Source organism: Schistocerca cancellata, chromosome 11 (genome assembly GCF_023864275.1).
Source record: "Schistocerca cancellata isolate TAMUIC-IGC-003103 chromosome 11, iqSchCanc2.1, whole genome shotgun sequence".
NCBI classification, from domain to species: Eukaryota; Metazoa; Arthropoda; class Insecta; order Orthoptera; family Acrididae; genus Schistocerca; species Schistocerca cancellata.
In genome coordinates this window covers 55,521,980-55,543,946 of record NC_064636.1, presented here as the reverse complement: position 1 = coordinate 55,543,946, position 21,967 = coordinate 55,521,980, and the positions used below count along the sequence as shown (strand labels likewise).

The 21,967-nt window shown below is 45.6% G+C and overlaps 1 protein-coding gene across 1 annotated transcript in view; it reads right to left on the bottom strand.

Annotated features, from left to right (window-relative positions):
• LOC126108536 (guanine nucleotide-binding protein subunit beta-2) overlaps window positions 1–21,967 on the bottom strand; it is a 170,056-nt gene that overhangs the window by 28,901 nt on the left and 119,188 nt on the right. Inside the window, exon 6 of the mRNA XM_049913821.1 lies at window positions 20,805–21,006. Within this exon, the coding sequence (XP_049769778.1) occupies window positions 20,805–21,006 (202 nt within the window). The remainder of the gene's footprint in view (window positions 1–20,804; window positions 21,007–21,967) is intronic.

The following is a 21,967-nucleotide window of genomic DNA, read 5'->3' as shown; positions in this document are numbered from 1 at the left end:
CTCATAGGAAAAAATTACATTGGGGAAAAATATTTGCTTTGATGTCCCCTACAACCTCCCAGAGTTTGTCGGTTTAAATGCTTTTCACCCTGTATACTCCGCTCGTCATAAGAATAAATCTCATGTAAACATTACACTATATGAAGAGCTTATTTCAATATTGGTACAAGTCCATTACCTCCACTTTTCTGCCAATAATGCTTCTGAAATTAATGATCCAAACAAACAGAAACAAAGGTTCATTTTGAACCTTCCTGTCTCCTCTATATCTCTTTTGTTAGACAACCTTCCCTTCTACAATAACCTATCAAACCTTCCCTTAGGATTTCTATCTCTTGCTTAATAATAACAAATGAAATCCTCCCTTTGAAATTTATTCTCTTTCTCAATCTTCGCATTCAAATTTAATTGCTGCTTATTAAAAGTGATTTTCTGATTATTTCGACGAAACATAGAATGTGTCGTCGTCATGGCCCTCAGTCGTTACCTGCAATAACCCAAAACTGTTCCTCACCTTTTTTACTGTTCCTGGATCGCCATCTGTCTGCTACATCGAACTGCGACATGAATATACTTACTCTGGTTTACTATACTCTATTAGCTGCTGGTGGGCTGTCATAATAATTGGCTGTATTTATTACCAAAGGTGACGTTATTCTTTAATAGCAAAGCTGACGTTATTCTTTATTTAATTTGACTGAAGTTGCGTAATTCATAGTTAAACTTTTTCTTGACAACAATAAAATTTTGCAAAGTTTTACGTTGATGAATTTTGTGATGGATTATAATCAGTAATGCAATATTGCTGGCAAAAATTAATTATATTCTGAATGAAATGATTTTACAAACGTTCAAATGGGACCTACTTTTTACAGTAATCTTACAACTAGCATTGCGCATACATACCTTCAGTAGTCTTCAGTTTCTCAAAAAATTAATTCAATAATATTAGTTCCTCTTATGATAATGATAATAAACATCCGTTTATAATCTTTTGTAAGTCACAGCTGGTGGCTGGCAGGCACACCGCTCCTCTCAACCTCTCGCTTCAGACCTGCTAACGACTCGCTTCACTTCTCGCTTACTACTGACTTCCTACGAACGCTGAAGTGCGGTCTCTCCTGCCAACAATGCTTTCTGCTACAAACATTCCCTGCTACCACAATTATTTCCAAAATCACAAATATTAATTATTTCTACTTCATCCTATTAGTAAAACATAAATAAGTTTCATAAATTGTGGTTTGACAATAGACAATAGAAATATACACGTCTTACAGTCTCTAGCAAAAGGCCATATGCTTGACTATTTCTGGTGTCTCAACTGCAGATTTTTCACCGCTCATTTAACTTTTGGACTCTGTATCGCAAAATGGACAAAAATGGACTTGTATCACTACTGAAATTAGGCCTTCATGTATTCTACCGCGTTTGCTGGAACCTCATTGGGTATCGTTTAACGTGGAGCAGAAGCCAATCTCCCTACAGTACAGTGAAGTACGATAATGAGGGTACTTTTAATGCTGTGCGTTACACGTACATCGACTCCACGATAATACGGGGCAACAGTTTTAGTGGCGCATTTAACTTGGGAAGCACTAGCCAGCCACGTGGTCCCAAATAACCTGCAGTGATGGCAACAGCTGCAGTAAAGACGTAAAAAGAGCCGAGCAGAGAACAATATACACTACTGGCTATTAAAACCGCTACACCAAGAAGAAATGCAACTGATAAACGGGTATTCATTGAACAAATATATTATACTAGAACTGACATGTGATTACATTTTCACGCAATTTGGGTGCATAGATCCTGAGAAATCAGTACCCAGAACAACCACCTCTGGCCGTAATAATGGCCTCGATACGCCTGGGCATTGAGTCAAACAGAGCTTGGATGGCGTGTACAGTTACAGCTGCCCATGCAGCTTCAACACGATACCACAGTTCATCAAGAACAATGACTGCCGTATTGTGACGAGCAAGTTGCTCGGCCACCATTGACCAGACGTTTTCAGTTGGTTAGAGATCTAGAGAATGTGCTGCCCAGGGCAGCAGTCGAACATTTTCTGTATCCAGAAAGGCCCGTACAGGACCTGCAACATGCGGTCGTGCATTATCCTGCTCGAATGTAGGCTTTCGCAGTGATCGAATGAAGGGTAGAGCCACGGGTCGTAACGCATCTGAAATGTAACTTCCACTGTTCAAAGTGCCGTAAATGCAAACAAGAGGTGACCGAGACATGTAACCAATGGCACCCCATACCATCACGCCGGGTGATACTCCAGTATTGCGATGACGAATACACGCTTCCAATGTGCGTTCACCGCGATGTCGCCAAACGCGGATGCGACCATCATGATGCTGTAAACAGAACCTGGATTCATACGAAAAAATGACGTTTTGCCATTCGTGCACCAAGGTTCGTCGTTGAGTACACCATCGCAGGCGCTCCTGTCTGTGATGCAGCGTCAAGGGTAACCGCAGCCACGGTCTCCGAGCTGATAGTCCATGCTGCTGAAAACGTCGTCGAACTGTTGGTGCAGATGGTTGTTGTCTTGCAAACGTCCCCATCTATCGAGACGTGGCTGCACGATCCGTTACAGCCATGCGGATAAGATGCCTGTCATCTCGACTGCTAGTGATACGAGGCCGTAGGGATCCAGCACGGCGTTCCGTATTACCCTCCTGAACCCACCGATTGCATATTCTGCTAACAGTCATTGGATCTCGACCAACACGAGCAGCAATGTCGCGATACGATAAACCGCAATGGCGATAGGTTACAATCCGACCTTTATCGAAGTCGGAAACGTGATGGTACGCATTTATCCTCCTAACACGAGACATCACGACAACGTTTCACCAGACAACGCCGGTCAATTGCTGTTTGTGTATGAGAAACCGGTTGGAAACTTTGCTCGTGTCAGCGCGTTGTAGGTGTCGCCACCGGCGCCAACCTTGTGTGAATGCTCTGAAAAGCTAATCATTTGCATATCACAGCATCTTCTTCCTGTGGGTTAAATTTCGCGTCTGTAGCACGTCATCTTCGTGGTGTAGCAATTTTAATGGCGGGTAGTGTACTTGCCACGTCATATTTATATGTAATCTCAAACTATCGATGATCTCCTCCTTTGTCATCAACAGGAGTGTTCTGTAAGGCATGTGGCACTTTATTTAGTTGGTAGAGTTATGTCACGGAGGCATCACAGAGACATACTTAAACTTTGTGTTCTGCCTTACGGCAGGCATTGCCATGGGGGAAGCCTCGTCAGGGAGGTCCACCGCATGAGCGTCTAGGGAAGTGATTCCAGTGGTGGTTTCCCGTTGCCTTCTACTGGTGATGATGAAATGATTATGAGGACAACTCAACACACAGTCGGTGAGCGGAGAAAATCTCCGACCCAGCCGGTAATCGATCCCGGGACCCTTGGCGTGACAGACCGCCGCCAGCTATCGGGGCCGACTGCAGAGACATAGGACCTCAATATGCTACCACGTCGATGTCTTTGATGGAGGTACATCAGCAATGCTGGTGATTACATTAGACGGCTGACTAGATAACTCGGCTCGTTTCTCTGTAGTCTTTCAGCATCCAGCTCCCGTTTCCGCCGGCCGTTGTGACCGAACGGTTCTAGGCGCATCAGTCCAGAACCGCGCTGCCGCTACGGTCGCAGGTTCGAATCCTGCCTCGGGCATGGATGTGTGTGATGTCCTTAGGTTAGTTAGGTGTAAGTAGTTCTATGTCTAGTGATGGCTAGAGGACAAATGTAAGGATGTACAGGCTTATATCACTATGGGTTAGATAGATACTGCCTACAAGAAAATTAAAGAGACCTTTGCAGAGAAGAGAACCACTTGAATGAATATCAAGAGCTCAGATGGAAACCCAGTTCTAAGCAAAGAAGGGAAAGCAGAAAGGTGGAAGGAGTATATAGAGGGTCTAGACAAGGGCGATGTACTTGAGGACAAGATTATGGAAATGGAAGAGGATGTAGATGAAGATGAAATGTGAGATATGATACTGCGTGAAGAGTTTGACAGAGCACTGAAAGACCTGAGTCGAAACAAGGCCCTGGGAGAAGACAACATTCCATTAGAACTACTGACGGCCTTGGGAGAGCCAGTCCTGATAAAACTCTACCATCTGGTGAGCAAGATGTGTCAGGCAAAATATCCTCGGACTTCAAGAAGAATATAATAATTCCAATCCAAAAGAAAGCAGGTGTGAAATTTACCGAACTATCAGTTTAATAAGACACGGCTGCAAAATACTAACGCGAATTCTTTACAGACGTATGGAAAAACTGGTTGAAGCCGACCTCAGGGAAGATCAGTTTGGATTCCGTAGAAATATTGGAACACGTGAGTCAATACTGACCTTACGACTTATCTTAGAAGAAAGATTAAGGAAAGAGTAAGGAAAGCCAAACCTACGTTTGTTGACTGGAATACTCTCTTTCAAATTCTAAAGGTGGCAGGGATAAAATACAGGGAGCGAAAGGCTATTTACAATTTGTACAGAAACCAGATGGCAGTTATAAGAGTCGAGGGGCATGAAAGGGAAGTAGTGGTTGGGAAGGGAGTGAGACAGGATTGTAGCCTCTGCCCAATGTTATTCAATCTGTATATTGAGCAAGCAGTAAAGGAAACAAAAGAAAAATTCGGAGTTCGGAGTAGGTATTAAAATCCATGGAGAAAAAATAAAAATTTTGAGGTTCGCCGATGACATTGTAATTCTGTCAGAGACAGCAAAGGACTTGGAAGAGCAGTTGAATGGAATGGTCAGTGTCTTGAATGGAGGATATAAGATGAATATCAACAAAAGCAAAATGAGGATAATGGAATGTAGTCGAATTAAGTCAAGTGATGCTGAGGGAATTAGATTAGGAAATGAGACACTTAAAGTAGTAAAGGAGTTTTGCTATTTGGGGAGCAAAATAACTGATGATGATCGAAGTAGAGAAGATATAAAATGTAGACTGGCAATGGCAAGGAAAGCGTTTCTGAAGAAGAGAAATTTGTTAACATCGGGTATAGAATTAAGTGTCAGGAAGTCGTTTCTGAAAGTATTTGTATGGAGTGTAGCCATGTATGGAAGCGAAACATGGATGATAAATAGCTTGGACAAGAAGAGAATGTGGTGCTACAGAAGAATGCTGAAGATTAGATGGGTAGATCACATAACTAATGAGGAGGTATTGAATAGAATTGGGGGAAGAGGAGTTTGTGGCACAACTTGACAAGAAGAAGGGACCGGTTGGTAGGACATGTTCTGAGGCATCAAGGGATCACAAATTTAGTATTGGAGGGCAGCGTGGAGGGTAAAAATCAGAGGGAGACCGAGAGATGAATACACTAAGCAGATTCAGAAGGATGTAGGTTGCAATAAGTACTGGGAGATGAAGAAGATTGCACAGGATAGAGTAGCATGGAGAGCTGCATCAAACCAGTCTCTGGACTGAAGACCACAACAACAACAACAACAAGTCTAGGGGACTGATGATCTCAGATGTTAAGTCCCGTAGTGCTGAGAGCCATCTGAACTGTCGTTCCTACACACCGCTAAGTGTACAGCTGCTGTCATGGTTTTTGCACACTCTGATGTCGATTGCTTCTTTGATGACAGAATCCCAGTTGGGTTCAAATGATTCAAATGGCTCTGAGCAGTACGGGACTTAACTGCTACGGTCATGAGTCCCCTAGAACTTAGAACTACTTAAACCGCACTAACCTAAGGACAGCACACAACACCCAGCCATCACGAGGCAGAGAAAATCCCTGACCCCGCCGGGAATCGAACCCGGAACCCGGGCGTGGGAAGCGAGAACGCTACCGCACGACCACGAGATGCGGGCAATCCCAGTAGGGACCGATAAGATTTCTGTTCCATCTGACGTAATCATATGCGGCTGTCAAACTTCTCAGCACTGTGGACTCGAACCCAGGACCTTTGCCATTCACGAGCAAATACTCTACCGGAGAACGACTCACATCTCCTACCCTCCAATCTTCAAAGAAGTTCTCCTGTGAAACTTGCAGACCTAGCAATCCTACAGCGGCCAGCGCACCTGCCAATGAAACGCAAAGGTCTCGCGTTCGAGTCCTGGTGCTGTGCACAGTTCTAATTTGCCAGGAACTTTCACACTAACACACAATCCGTTGCAGAGCGAGAAATTAAAGTTTGGTCTCACTGCTCATGGAACTTATAAGAATTTCTTCAGAATGCAGTAGCAGTTGTATTGGTGAGTATGCGAACGATTCCAGGACGCTGCGCGTAGCACCTGTTATACGGGGTGTTCACAAAAGTCTCTCTGCAGCGCAGTATGATTGTTATCCGCGCGTGCCGTATGCTCTGAACACTATGGGACTTAACTACTGAGGTCATCAGTCCCCTAGAACTTAGAACTACTTAAACCTAACTAACCTAAGGACATCACACACATCCATGCCCGAGGCAGGATTCGAACCTGCGACCGTAGCGGTCGCGCGGTTCCAGACTGTAGCGCCTAGAACCACTCGGCCACTCCGGCCGGCGTGTCGTATGCCGTGGTGAATATACCGAAATGAAACTCAGTGAAATACAAGTTATTAATTTATTGAATATTCATTTTCACTTACAAATTTTCACATAAAATGATGAAAGTGTCCCCCCTGTTGTTGAATATACCATTCGATTCGTCTATTCATGTTTCCAAACACAAGCTGTAACATTTCTACTCTAACAGAAGCAGTGAAAGTGGACATTGGAGTTTTGAATTCATCGATGGATTTTGGACGGTATTTATAGACAATTGCTTTCGCTGCACCCCAGAAGAAAAAGTGAGGAGGTGTTAGGTCAGGAGATGGTGGAGGCCAAAGTCCCTGTGAAATTATGCCAACACCAAAAACATCAACAAGCAGTGACATTGAAACGCGAGCTGTATGCGCGGTTGCACCATCTTGTTGAAAATAACCGTTCAGTATTTCACTTAACTCAAGTTCCCTTATGAATGGGTACAGAATATCACTGCAGTATCGTTGTGAGTTTATTGTTTCGGTGAAAAATATGGGACTCACAATCCGACGTCTAGAAATTGCAACCCAAACTCCTATTTTCACAGAATGAAGTGGTTCCTCATAAATACACAATGGATTTGCAGTACTCCACATGCGAGAATTTTGCGAGTTCATGTACCCGGATAAATAAAACCACGCCCCATCAGTGAAAAACGTTTTATTAAGAATATGCCTTCCGTGTTGTTGAACAAAATTTTTGAACCATTGACAATAATGCAGTCTGTTGGCATGATCAGTATTTTTCAGTTCTTGCACGACTGGCACTTTGTACGGGAAAAGTTCTAAAGGCGCGCGGGATTAGCCTAGCGGCCTGAGGCGCTGCAGTCACTGACTGTACGGCTGGTCCCGGCGGAGGTTCGAGTCCTCCCTCGGGCATGGGTGTGTGTGTTTGTCCTTAGGATAATTTAGGTTAAGTAGTGTGTAAGCTTAGGGACTGATGACCTTAGCAGTTAAGTCCCATAAGATTTCACACACACTTGAACTTGAAAATTCTAATTTTTTCCATACAGCTGTGTGGGCCGTTCCGACACTAACATCGATTTCCTGGCCGAGTTTTCTTACTGTCTTGTCCGGACTCGTGGACATTTATCGGAAATATCGAGCAGTTTATCCTCAGACGAAACGCTAGGCCGGCCACTTCTCGGTGTATCTGTCACTGAAACTGTACTTCGAAATTTGTTAATCAAATCTCGCATAGTATCGCGATGAGGGAGTGTTGTCTCCGGGAAAACTGAATTAAATGTTTGACGAACTGAAACTGTGTATTTACCGCCAGCTTTGAACACTTGTTACACTAAAATCGCACGTTCTTCAATGGTTACCATTTTAACAGTGACAAAAACGAAACAAACGAACAAAGGAACTTAGACGGCCGGCCGTTGTGGGCGAGCGGATCTAGGCGCTTCAGTATGAAACCGCGTGACGCTACGGTCGCAGGTTCGAATCCTGCCCCGGGCATGGATGTGTGTGATGTCCTTAGGTTAGTTAGGTTTAAGTAGTTCTGAGTTCTAGATAACTGGTGACCTCGGAAGTTAAGTTGCATAGAGCTCAGAGCCATTTGAACCATTTTTGAACTTAGACGAAGTTAAGTTGCATACTGCTCAGAGCCATTTGAACCATTTTTGAACTTAGACGTTCACGTCAACACGTAACGACAGCCGACTGGGTGGCCGAGCGGTTCTAGACGCTACAGTCTGGAACCGCGCGACCGCTACGGTCGCAGGTTCGAATCCTGCCTTGGGCATGGATGTGTGTGATGTCCTTAGGTTAGTTAAGTAGTTCTAAGTTCTAGGCGACTGATGACCTCAGAAGTTATTTCCCATAGTGCACAGAGCCATTTTAACCATTTTTGAACTTAGACGTTCACGTCAACATGTAACGACAGCCGACTGGGTGGCCGAGCGGTTCTAGACGCTACAGTCTGGAACCGCGCGACCGCTACGGTCGCAGGTTCGAATCCTGCCTCGGGCATGGATGTGTGTGATGTCCTTAGGTTAGTTAAGTAGTTCTAAGTTCTAGGGGATTGATGACCTCAGAAGTTATTTCCCATAGTGCTCAGAGTCATTTGAAGCATTTTTGAACTTAGACGTTCACGTCAACATGTAACGACAGCCGACTGGGTGGCCGAGCGGTTCTAGACGCTACAGTCTGGAACCGCGCGACCGCTACGGTCGCAGGTTCGAATCCTGCCTCGGGCATGGATGTGTGTGATGTCCTTAGGTTAGTTAAGTAGTTCTAAGTTCTAGGGGATTGATGACCTCAGAAGTTATTTCCCATAGTGCTCAGAGCCATTTGAAGCATTTTTGAACTTAGACGTTCACGTCAACACGTAACGACAGCCGACTGGGTGGCCGAGCGGTTCTAGACGCTACAGTCTGGAACCGCGCGACCGCTACGGTCGCAGGTTCGAATCCTGGCTCGGGCATGGATGTGTGTGATGTCCTTAGGTTAGTTAAGTAGTTCTAAGTTCTAGGCGACTGATGACCTCAGAAGTTATTTCCCATAGTGCTCAGAGCCATTTGAACCATTTTTGAACTTAGACGTTCACGTCAACACGTAACGACAGCCGACTGGGTGGCCGAGCGGTTGTAGACGCTACAGTCTGGAACCGCGCGACCGCTACGGTCGCAGGTTCGAATCCTGGCTCGGGCATGGATGTGTGTGATGTCCTTAGGTTAGTTAAGTAGTTCTAAGTTCTAGGCGACTGATGACCTCAGAAGTTATTTCCCATAGTGCTCAGAGCCATTTGAACCATTTTTGAACTTAGACTTTCACGTCAACACGTAACGACAGCCGACTGGGTGGCCGAGCGGTTCTAGACGCTACAGTCTGGAACCGCGCGACCGCTACGGTCGCAGGTTCGAATCCTGGCTCGGGCATGGATGTGTGTGATGTCCTTAGGTTAGTTAAGTAGTTCTAAGTTCTAGGCGACTGATGACCTCAGAAGTTATTTCCCATAGTGCTCAGAGCCATTTGAACCATTTTTGAACTTAGACGTTCACGTCAACACGTAACGACAGCCGACTGGGTGGCCGAGCGGTTCTAGACGCTACAGTCTGGAACCGCGCGACCGCTACGGTCGCAGGTTCGAATCCTGGCTCGGGCATGGATGTGTGTGATGTCCTTAGGTTAGTTAAGTAGTTCTAAGGTCTAGGCGACTGATGAGCTCAGAAGTTATTTCCCATAGTGCTCAGAGCCATTTGAACCATTTTTGAACTTAGACTTTCACGTCAACACGTAACGACAGCCGACTGGGTGGCCGAGCGGTTGTAGACGCTACAGTCTGGAACCGCGCGACCGCTACGGTCGCAGGTTCGAATCCTGGCTCGGGCATGGATGTGTGTGATGTCCTTAGGTTAGTTAAGTAGTTCTAAGTTCTAGGCGACTGATGACCTCAGAAGTTATTTCCCATAGTGCTCAGAGCCATTTGAACCATTTTTGAACTTAGACGTTCACGTCAACACGTAACGACAGCCGACTGGGTGGCCGAGCGGTTCTAGACGCTACAGTCTGGAACCGCGCGACCGCTACGGTCGCAGGTTCGAATCCTGGCTCGGGCATGGATGTGTGTGATGTCCTTAGGTTAGTTAAGTAGTTCTAAGTTCTAGGCGACTGATGACCTCAGAAGTTATTTCCCATAGTGCTCAGAGCCATTTGAACCATTTTTGAACTTAGACGTTCACGTCAACACGTAACGACAGCCGACTGGGTGGCCGAGCGGTTGTAGACGCTACAGTCTGGAACCGCGCGACCGCTACGGTCGCAGGTTCGAATCCTGGCTCGGGCATGGATGTGTGTGATGTCCTTAGGTTAGTTAAGTAGTTCTAAGTTCTAGGCGACTGATGACCTCAGAAGTTATTTCCCATAGTGCTCAAAGCCATTTGAACCATTTTTGAACTTAGACGTTCACGTCAACACGTAACGACAGCCGACTGGGTGGCCGAGCAGTTGTAGACGCTACAGTCTGGAACCGCGCGACCGCTACGGTCGCTGGTTCGAATCCTGGCTCGGGCATGGATGTGTGTGATGTCCTTAGGTTAGTTAAGTAGTTCTAAGTTCTAGGCGACTGATGACCTCAGAAGTTATTTCCCATAGTGCTCAGAGCCATTTGAACCATTTTTGAACTTAGACGTTCACGTCAACACGTAACGACAGCCGACTGGGTGGCCGAGCGGTTCTAGACGCTACAGTCTGGAACCGCGCGACCGCTACGGTCGCAGGTTCGAATCCTGGCTCGGGCATGGATGTGTGTGATGTCCTTAGGTTAGTTAAGTAGTTCTAAGTTCTAGGCGACTGATGACCTCAGAAGTTATTTCCCATAGTGCTCAGAGCCATTTGAACCATTTTTGAACTTAGACGTTCACGTCAACATGTAACGACAGCCGACTGGGTGGCCGAGCGGTTCTAGACGCTACAGTCTGGAACCGCGCGACCGCTACGGTCGCAGGTTCGAATCCTGGCTCGGGCATGGATGTGTGTGATGTCCTTAGGTTAGTTAAGTAGTTCTAAGTTCTAGGCGACTGATGACCTCAGAAGTTATTTCCCATAGTGCTCAGAGCCATTTGAACCATTTTTGAACTTAGACGTTCACGTCAACACGTAACGACAGCCGACTGGGTGGCCGAGCGGTTCTAGACGCTACAGTCTGGAACCGCGCGACCGCTACGGTCGCAGGTTCGAATCCTGGCTCGGGCATGGATGTGTGTGATGTCCTTAGGTTAGTTAAGTAGTTCTAAGTTCTAGGCGACTGATGACCTCAGAAGTTATTTCCCATAGTGCTCAGAGCCATTTGAACCATTTTTGAACTTAGACTTTCACGTCAACACGTAACGACAGCCGACTGGGTGGCCGAGCGGTTCTAGACGCTACAGTCTGGAACCGCGCGACCGCTACGGTCGCAGGATCGAATCCTGGCTCGGGCATGGATGTGTGTGATGTCCTTAGGTTAGTTAAGTAGTTCTAAGTTCTAGGCGACTGATGACCTCAGAAGTTATTTCCCATAGTGCTCAGAGCCATTTGAACCATTTTTGAACTTAGACGTTCACGTCAACACGTAACGACAGCCGACTGGGTGGCCGAGCGGTTCTAGACGCTTTAGTCTGGAACCGCGCGACCGCTACGGTCGCAGGTTCGAATCCTGGCTCGGGCATGGATGTGTGTGATGTCCTTAGGTTAGTTAAGTAGTTCTAAGTTCTAGGCGACTGATGACCTCAGAAGTTATTTCCCATAGTGCTCAGAGCCATTTGAACCATTTTTGAACTTAGACGTTCACGTCAACACGTAACGACAGCCGACTGGGTGGCCGAGCGGTTCTAGACGCTACAGTCTGGAACCGCGCGACCGCTACGGCCGCAGGTTCGAATCCTGGCTCGGGCATGGATGTGTGTGATGTCCTTAGGTTAGTTAAGTAGTTCTAAGTTCTAGGCGACTGATGACCTCAGAAGTTATTTCCCATAGTGCTCAAAGCCATTTGAACCATTTTTGAACTTAGACGTTCACGTCAACACGTAACGACAGCCGACTGGGTGGCCGAGCAGTTGTAGACGCTACAGTCTGGAACCGCGCGACCGCTACGGTCGCTGGTTCGAATCCTGGCTCGGGCATGGATGTGTGTGATGTCCTTAGGTTAGTTAAGTAGTTCTAAGTTCTAGGCGACTGATGACCTCAGAAGTTATTTCCCATAGTGCTCAGAGCCATTTGAACCATTTTTGAACTTAGACGTTCACGTCAACACGTAACGACAGCCGACTGGGTGGCCGAGCGGTTCTAGACGCTACAGTCTGGAACCGCGCGACCGCTACGGTCGCAGGTTCGAATCCTGGCTCGGGCATGGATGTGTGTGATGTCCTTAGGTTAGTTAAGTAGTTCTAAGTTCTAGGCGACTGATGACCTCAGAAGTTATTTCCCATAGTGCTCAGAGCCATTTGAACCATTTTTGAACTTAGACGTTCACGTCAACACGTAACGACAGCCAGCTGGCGTGGCCGTGAGGTTCTAGGCGCTACAGTGTGGAAACGCGCGACCGCTACAGTCGCAGGTTCGAATCGTGGCTCGGGCATGGATGTGTGTGATGTCCTTAGGTTAGTTTGGTTTAAGTAGTTCTGAGTTCTAGGTAACTGGTGACCTCAGAAGTTAAGTTGCATAGTGCTCAGAGCCATTTGAACCATTTTTGAACTTAGACGAAGTTAAGTTGCATACTGCTCAGAGCCATTTGAACCATTTTTGAACTTAGACGTTCATGTCAACACGTAACGACAGCCGGCCGTGGTGGCCGAACTGTTCTAGGCGCTACAGTCTGGAACTGTGCGACCGCTACAGCCGCAGGTTCGAATCCTGCCCCGGGCATGGATGTGTGTGATGTCCTTAGGTTAGTTAGGTTTAAGTAGTTCTGAGTTCTAGGTAACTGGTGACCTCAGAAGTTAAGTTGCATAGTGCTCAGAGCCATTTGAACCATTTTTTGAATGTAACGACACACACCAACGATGCTACTGACGCTGGCTGAGATAAAGGAAACAGTGGAATGTTGGGAGCGTCCAATTGAAGGGAAGTAAACCAGGCAGGCGAACAATCATATGGCACGCGCGGCTAACATGCAGTGAGCTGTCAATCGTCGGTTTGTGGGCCCCTTCACAGCTGCCATCTGGTTCCGCGGTCGTTCACTTCCTGTCAGAGATAGGCGCCTTAAGCCGGTATTACACGACGATCCGCCGCTAACGGTACTGGTCTATCGCGACAGCCATCTAGCGGTAGAGCGGGTGAAACTACGAAAATTAGCAGACACATTATCCGCGCACAGGAATAGAGAGCAGTTCTGAACTGCCGTCAATCCGCGCATGCGCAGTAGGCAGCGATAATACGCGCATGCGCAGAATGGTGTACCACGGTGATTTCTGCTTGTTGTTTAGTTATTGTTAGGCGTGTAGTGGCTAATTTCAGACGTCCGTGTTGGGGATTTTTCGCGTTTGGGATCTTATGCATTTTTTTCAGTAAACAGGTTTCACAAATGCAGAAAAGAAACTTTTTTTTTGCAGTAGACTCTTATACAGGGTGTTACAAAATTGTACGGCCAAACTTTCAGGAAACATTCCCCACACACAAATACAGAAAAGATGTTAGGTGGACATGTGTCCAGAAACGCTTTATTTCCATGTTAGAGCTCATTTTAGTTTCGTCAGTATGTCCTGTACTTCCTCGATTCACCGCCATGATTTCATACGGGATACTCTACCTGTGCTGCTAGAACATGTGCCTTTACAAGTACGACGCAACATGTGGTTCATGCACGATAGACCTCCTGCACATTTCAGTCGAAGTGTTCGTACGCTTCTCGACAACAGATTCGGTGACCGACGGATTGGTAGAGGCGGACCAATTCCACGGCCTCGACGCTCTCCTGACCTCAACCCTCTTGACTTTCATTTATGGGGGCATTTGAAAGCTCTCGTCTACGCAACACCGGTACCAAACGTAGAGACTCTTCGTGCTCGTATTGTGTACGGCTGTGATACAATACGCCATTCTCCAGGGCTGCATCAGCGCATCAGGGATTCCATGCGACGGAGGGTGGATGCATGTATTCTCGCTGACGGAGGACATTTTGAACATTTCCTGTAACAAAGTGTTTGAAGTCACGCTGGTACGTTCTGTTGCTGTGTGTTTCCATTTCATGATTAATGTGATGTGAAGAGAAGTAATAAAATGAGCTCTAACATGGAAAGTAAGCGTTTCCGGACACATGTCCACATAACATCTTTTCTTTATTTGTGTGTGAGGAATGTTTCCTGAAAGTTTGGCCGTACCTTTTTGTAACACCCTGTATACTAGCTGTTCGAGGAAGGATTTTTGCTATTGATAGCTTCCTATTCTAGAAATGAAATGGAGCAGAGAGGAATTAAGAATCTGAAATCAGGCATACAGCGAGGAAATCGTTTCTTTCTGAGTAATATACATATAACGTTATACAGTGATTTTCGATATGTATCGTAATGCCTTAGTTTACAAAAGTTCAGATTTGATTTAATTGCACCTCTTGCTTGATTTCAACATGCCAGAAAAGAGAAACTGGCAGTGAAAGGGAGAAAGTCCTTGCAGTTTGCCCCAGTGTGACAGACGAGGACTGTAAAGTTCTGGGCCGGCCGGAGTGGCCGAGCGGTTAAAGGCGCTACAGTCTGGAACCGCACGACCGCTACGGTCGCAGGTACGAATCCTGCCTCGGGCATGGATGTGTGTGATGTCCTTAGGTTAGGTAGGTTTTAAGTAGTTCTAAGTTCTAGGGGACTTATGACCACAGCAGTTAAGTCCCATAGTGCTCAGAGCCATTTGAACCATTTTTTTCTAAAATTCTGAATATAGCCGAAACTTGGTAAAATAACACAAGGTCACCTAAGTATTGGTCATTTAATGTGTTGCAAATTGCAGTGCATACATCCAAAACAACTTTTGAAATGGTGGGGTGTGCTATTTTGTGGCTAAAAGCCAGACTTTTGAAAGATTCCCCATTCGCCTGGAAACGTAATGTTACAACCTGCCAGCAACATAACAGGGCGTTCACCGGTATTTTATTAGTGATCTAGGTTGGTATGATCACAAAAGGTAGCCATATAATTCTTACTCTCTAGAAGGTGAGATAGCCTCCCTCATGACTGTGTCACACTTTCTGTTTCCAGCTTCTATAATAGACAGCAGCTTCTCGAAACAGGCTGTAGCCGTGTCCATCTTGCGGATCCTCGGGCCTCAGTTCTTTCATTAACAGTGAATATATTTCCCTGACTTCCACCCTTCTTGTCAGCCAGGGTCGAACAAAACAACGTTTGACTTTTCGTTTTCGTCGCCGTTCTGCCCTAATCCGAAGATTTACTGTCACTGCCAGGACAATAGCTCCAAAAACAAGTGGATCCTCCATGTGCAATATGCTGTATAAATGTAAATTTCGATATACATATACCTGTGTAACCAAGTGTCACCGGCAGGAGTGGCCGAGCGGTTCTAGGCGCTACAGTCTGGAACCGCGCGACCGCTACGGTCGCAGGTTCGAATCATGCTGTGGGCATGGGTGTGTGTAATGTCCTTAGGTTAGTTAGGTTTAAGTAGTTCTAAGTTCTAGTCCATGGAGAAGAAATAAAAACTTCAAGGTTCGCCGATGACATTGTAATTCTGTCAGAGACAGCAAAGGACTTGGAAGAGCAGTTGAACGGAATGGACAGTGTCTTGAAGGGAGGATATAAGGTGAACATCAACAAAAGCAAAACGACGATAATGGAATGTAGTCGAATTAAGTCGGGCGATGCTGAGGGAATTAGATTACGAAATGAGACACTTAAAGTAGTAAATGAGTTTTGCTATTTGGGGAGCAAAGTAACTGATGATGGTCGAAGTAGAGAGGATATAAAATGTAGACTGGCAATGGCGAGGAAAGCATTTATGAAGAAGAGAAATTTGTTAACATCGAGTATAGATTTAAATGTCAGGAAGTCGTTTCTGAAAGTATTTGTATGGAGTGTAGCCATGTATGGAAGTGAAACATGGACGATAAATAGTTCGGACAAGAAGAGAATAGAAGCCTTTGAAATGTGGTGCTACAGAAGAATGCTGAAGATAAGATGGGTAGACCACATAACTAATGAGGAAGTATTGAATAGGATTGGGGAGAAGAGGAGTTTGTGGCACAACTTGACAAGAAGAAGGGATCAGTGGTACGATATGTTCTGAGGGATCAAGGGATCACCAATTTAGTATTTGAGGGCAGCGTGGAGGGTAAAAATCGTAGAGGGAGACCAAGAGATGAATACACTAAACAGATTCAGAAGGATGTAGGCTGCAGTACGTATTGGGAGATGAAGAAGCTTGCACAGGATAGAGTAGCATGGAGAGCTGCATCAAACCAGTCTCAGGACTGAAGACCACAACAACAACAACAACAAGTTCTAGGGGACTGATGACCTCAGAAGTTAAGTTCCATAGTGCTCAGAGCCATTTGAACCAATCAAGTGTCGTAATATAAAACTGTTGCGTCTGTAATTCGGAACAGTACTAACCTACATTAGAGAAAAACTATTACTTAATACATAATGGTAGAAAACAATTTCTTTATAAATAGGAACCTTGAGTTCACAAATAATTTGAACGTATGACGCTTCAGTATATCATACAGTCGCCTTTGAGTTGCGCGCGGTAGAACGAACGACTCTTTTTAGGTTAGGCGCAAATTGAGACGCGTACAGCGCGTGTGGCGCGACGCAGCGCAGCGCGCGTTTTTGTGACTTCACACAGGGTCAAGTGGGGCCGCGGCGCAAACTGCGACGCGACGCGACTGGGACGCGACACGCGCCTGCGCCAGGTCGCGCGGCGTTGTGGTTGCGGCACAGTTTCTCGTGTCGCTAGCACCGTGGGAAATTTGAGGCGGGGAGCGGAAAAGTAGCCCGGCCGTGTGCTCACATCGGAACGGCGCATGTCAGCAGCGGTAGTATTGCCCATTCGATAAATATTACTTTACTGTATGCTAAATTTTATTACCTTTGGGTAGTGTTTCGTTTCTCGCCAATCAGACGCTCCAGCTTTCTTCGTTAGTACACTATACTTTTATGTTATTTATATCTGTATTGTTCTCTTTTGTTTTTATTCTGTCAAGAAAAATGCATACTTCAGTAACAGGTGAGCCATTGGCCGCTGGAATTGCACCATATGCCTCCACGATGTTTTCAGATCGCAAGAAGGGACAGAGGGTAGTGAATAAGGGAGCAAGGAATATTATAAAATCATGTGATTAAGAAGCAGGGCAGGAAAGTAAAACAAGGTTATCTTCTCGCTGCCTAGTATGTTGGAGTATCTGTACGATCTGTTACAAAAATTTGGAAAGGGGTAATTTCCTGGTAAAAAGCATCCAAGATCTGAAGCATAGAAGTCTCAGTATGATTACTTGGATATGGCTCTGAGCACTATGGGACTTAACTTATGAGGTCATCAGTCCCCTAGAACTTAGAACTACTTAAACCTAACTAACCTAAGGACATCACACACACCCATGCTCGAGGCAGGATTCGAACCTGCGACTGTAGCAGTCGCGCGATTCCAGACTGTAGCGCCTAGAACCGCTCGGCCACCCCGGCCGGCGCTTGGATATGGATGTAATAGTGTACACGGCCACACTGTACCACACGCGTGTGAACATCACATTTTCACTACAAGCTAGAAACAGTCGAAAAGCAGTCACAAATAACAATGTTTTAATTGGTTCGCCGTGATGAGAAAAAACATTTCAATTGTTGCATGCACATTACCAGATTAATAAACTCATTATACAACAGGCTACACAAATAAAGAAAATGGTCGGTATTATTATGAAAGTAGGAATATTGTAAAAGAGTGTCTTGAGTAGATATATTTAATTTGTTGAAATGTACTGCTGACAAAGGCAGATCTACTTTGATGACAATGTTTTTCGAACTCACAAAGCACACATAGCTAGCTTGTGCATTCCTGTCGTGCGCATTATCCTCCGCTGCTGACAGTACACTGACCACTGTGTTCTGCGACAGATCAATTGTTTATTTTTCTCAATAACAACTATTTTATTCGTGATCACGCATTGTCAGTTTGGCAAGCCCTAGGTGAGTAACCAGTATCTGGCATGTTCCTATCATTCCGCCTGAATGAACGCTCGTCATTATTTTAATACTGCTTAGGTCAGGAGAAGGAATAAAATCCTTTGGTAAGTTTCCAATCCAGTCGCTCAGTGTTAAAATACGACGAGTTACGGGGATTCCACCAAAATTCCAACAGAATTGGCAATCTATTTTTGTGTTAGTGGTTAACCTTTACTCATTCGAACAAACATCACCATCTATGAGTAACGACCACATTTCTCTTGATCACGGGTTAAATTGTACTTCCTTTGTAACAGTGTAATTTGCCAAACTCACCTCACAGTAGCTATTGCGACAGTAGCTATTGCGACAGAATTCTGAAACGGAGTGCCTCATTAAACAAGTAATGGGCAATCACAGAGCTGAATAACTTACGAGAAACGTTATAGCGTCGGTTTGCAGTAACATAAGAGAAAAAATTTCATGTTTATTTTCATACTAGGAATCTCTTGCTTCGCTAGCTGTCGATAATTCTTAAAAAAAAATTAGTCACTAGAGTGAAAAAAGTAAAACGGGAAGTATAAGTACTGTTCTATCGCCATAAATAAGAAAGTTGGGTGTGTTTACGAATTGGCAAAATATTCTCCTCCTTGTGTGCTATCATTAGCCACACTTTCGTTTCGATGTCTCGAGCGGTTTAGGAGACACGAGAGATGTTGCGAGTATTTCATTCTCACGGGCGTGAGATCGGAAGTGAGCGCGCTACATAGGTTCCATTTTCTCGAGATCGGAGTCAGAGACCTCCTCCCAAGTGTAAAGAAAAATTCAACATGTTAGCTAAATTTCATACGCAACAACATACGGTGTAATACGCACCAAACGCAAAATCATAGCGACCCCTAATTTTCGTTGCAAACTTTTTGAGTTTTGCGTAGTGTCTTACTAAAATGAGTACATCACAATAAGAATGCCCATTAGCGAGATGATGGGCACTTCGCCACGAAGCTGACATATAATGCTACAAGTACGGCAAATAAAATATTTTCGGTCAATAGTTTTTGTAAAATCGTTTGAGAAAGATAACAGGTTGCGCGCGCTTCGGTTCTGTGAGCGCAGAGCGTCGCCAGTCAGCACGTGCGAAGTGTGGTGTACTCGTCGCAATATGCGGCTATCTTTACAAGACATCAGGACATAGACATCTATTTTCTTTCCGCGTGTACAGTCTGCTGCTGCGCATGCGCGCTAGGTATATCCTGCGCGGATGGTGTAATTAGGGGCGGGCAGCAATCCTGCACGTGTGCGATGCACTTGCACGTGTGCAGTTAACAGGTGTTCTGCGTGCACACAGGGGCAAGCTGGCCACCCGCTTCTCACCCCTCCCCACCATACCGTCTCTCCGCTTCTTCCTCTGTAATGCGTTTTGTTTCCTGGCCTGCTTTATTGAATGAAGGAATAAGGTTAGTAGGAGTGCTTGAAAGAAATGGTTCCAATGGCTCTGAGCACTATGGGACTTAACGTCTGAGGTCATCAGTCCCCTAGAACTTAGAACTACTTAAACCTAACTAAGCGAAGGACATCACACACGTGCATGCCCGAGGCAGGATTCGAACCTGCGGCTGTAGCAGTCACGCGGTTCCGGACTGCAGTGTCTAAAACCGCACGGCCACCGCGGCCGGCTGCTTGAAAGAAATCGTGGTTTGAAAGAGTACCTATTACCTACGATACGTTTTATTTAATTATCACAGGTCGAGTTTACAATACGTTTAATGTCTGGAACAAAATTTCTACATACAGACAAACGCAAACAGTTACGTAAATTTTCATTACTGATGTTTGCTCTTAACCGAGTCTTATTAATTTTCATAACAGAAAAAATCTCTCACAAACGTATGTCGAGCCAAACATTGACATTATCTTCGCGGCTTCACGATGGAGACGAGGAAACTCTTGCTGTGGAAAGTCGTGATAAATGTCTATTAAACGTCTTGCCAAAAGGAACTTGTCTCTCAGACGAGAATTATGCTGTAGAATCTACAGTGCAGGTATATTAATTCCATTTGCAAACTGGGATGAATATCATCTACAGAAACAGCAAATTATCTCGAGAACTATTCAAAACCTTGGGATAAGTATGATATATCCCCAAATCGCTTGAGAAATTCCTCTTATATTTGCACTAAGTACGGGAACATATTGAAATTTATTATAATGGCGTTCAATATTAAACTTCCGCTGACCAGCGAGAATACTGTCACATATTATACATTTCGAATTTTTACGTTTTGGCACAAAGAAAAAATGATTCTCCCATTCATTTTTAAAAGATAGCAAATCTCCACTTCTCCGTTTCCTTGTTTCACTCTGCATTTTCCGGTGCTTGAAATACAACGTTCGGTACGTAGTGGTCGCTTCGCATCAACGTCCGCAGCTTAGCCTGGCACTACACTGCCGCAACCTGCCGGCTGTCGCCACTGCCCCGTTCGACGCCTGCACGCGAGCAGCACACGTGCAGCGCTGTGCGCTCATGAGCCGCGTGCAACGTTTGCCCGCCCCTGGCTGTAATAGGTCGAAAGTGAACCTGTCTGTAGTTACAGGTACGCACGTTAGGGGCGTTGGTGCACAGGTGTACGGTTTAGGCACATCGTGCAATACGGGCTTTACTCACACAGACGGAGTTGACGTCGGCCTCGTGGCCCAGGAACATCTGCCGGCACTTGTCCTCGCTCAGGTCCCACAGCTTGCACGTGCGGTCCACCGAGCCGGTCACGTAGTTCTTGCAGTCCGGGGACAGCGAGATGGACACCACATCCCCGCAGTGGCCCTGGAAGTCCATCTTGCGCTTCCCAACCTCAAGGTCCCACAGGCATCTGCAACACCACACATTAGACAAACTTCAACTGTGATTCTTCAGTTTCTCCCGGTGTATTTGTTGCTCGAACAGTCCACAGGCATACTGCCGGTTCATAGTGTCCAACGGGCACAATATTTCGGCAATCAGACATGTCGCCATCGTCAGGTGCGCTGACGAACTGAGCTCCTGAGAGGAGGGGGGGGGGGGGGGCGGCCGATTTAAATCCCCTCCCTCCGCGGGCCGGAACATTCATATTTCTTTACGTACTACGCGAATATGTAATAAAAAATGGGGGTTCCTATTTTTAAAAAAACGCAGTGGATATCCGTTTGATCTTTGGTGGCGCCATCTAGCGGACCAACCATAGCGCCATCTGGTTCCCCCCTTTAAGCTAGCGGAGCTTCGTTCTTTGCAGTTTTTTCGTTTGATGCTTATTTCGTGAGATATTTCTCCCGGTCACGATCAATGCACCACCCTGTATATATGAAGATCGTATCTGTTCTTTCGGATATGTCGGTAAGAACAGATACCATCTTGATATATATATATATATATATATATATATATATATGCAAAAGGTCGGCCAAACTTTAAAGAAAAGAATTTATGTGGACATGTGTTCAGAAACGCTTAACTTCCATGTTAGAGCTCATTTTAGTTTCGTCATTATGTACTGTACTTCCTCGATTCACCGACAGTTGGCCCAATTGAAGGGAGGTAATGTTGACGTCTGTGCTTGTGTTGACATGCGACTCGTTGCTCTACAGTACTAGCATCAAGCACATCAGTACGTAGCATCAACGGGTTAGTGTTCATCACGAACGAGGTTTTGCAGTCAGTGGAATGTTTACAAATGCGGAGTTGGCAGATGACCATTTCATGTATGGATTAGCACGGGGCAATAGCCGTGGCGCGGTACGTTTGTATCGAGACAGATTTCCATAACGAAGGTGTCCCGACAGGAAGACGTTCGAAGC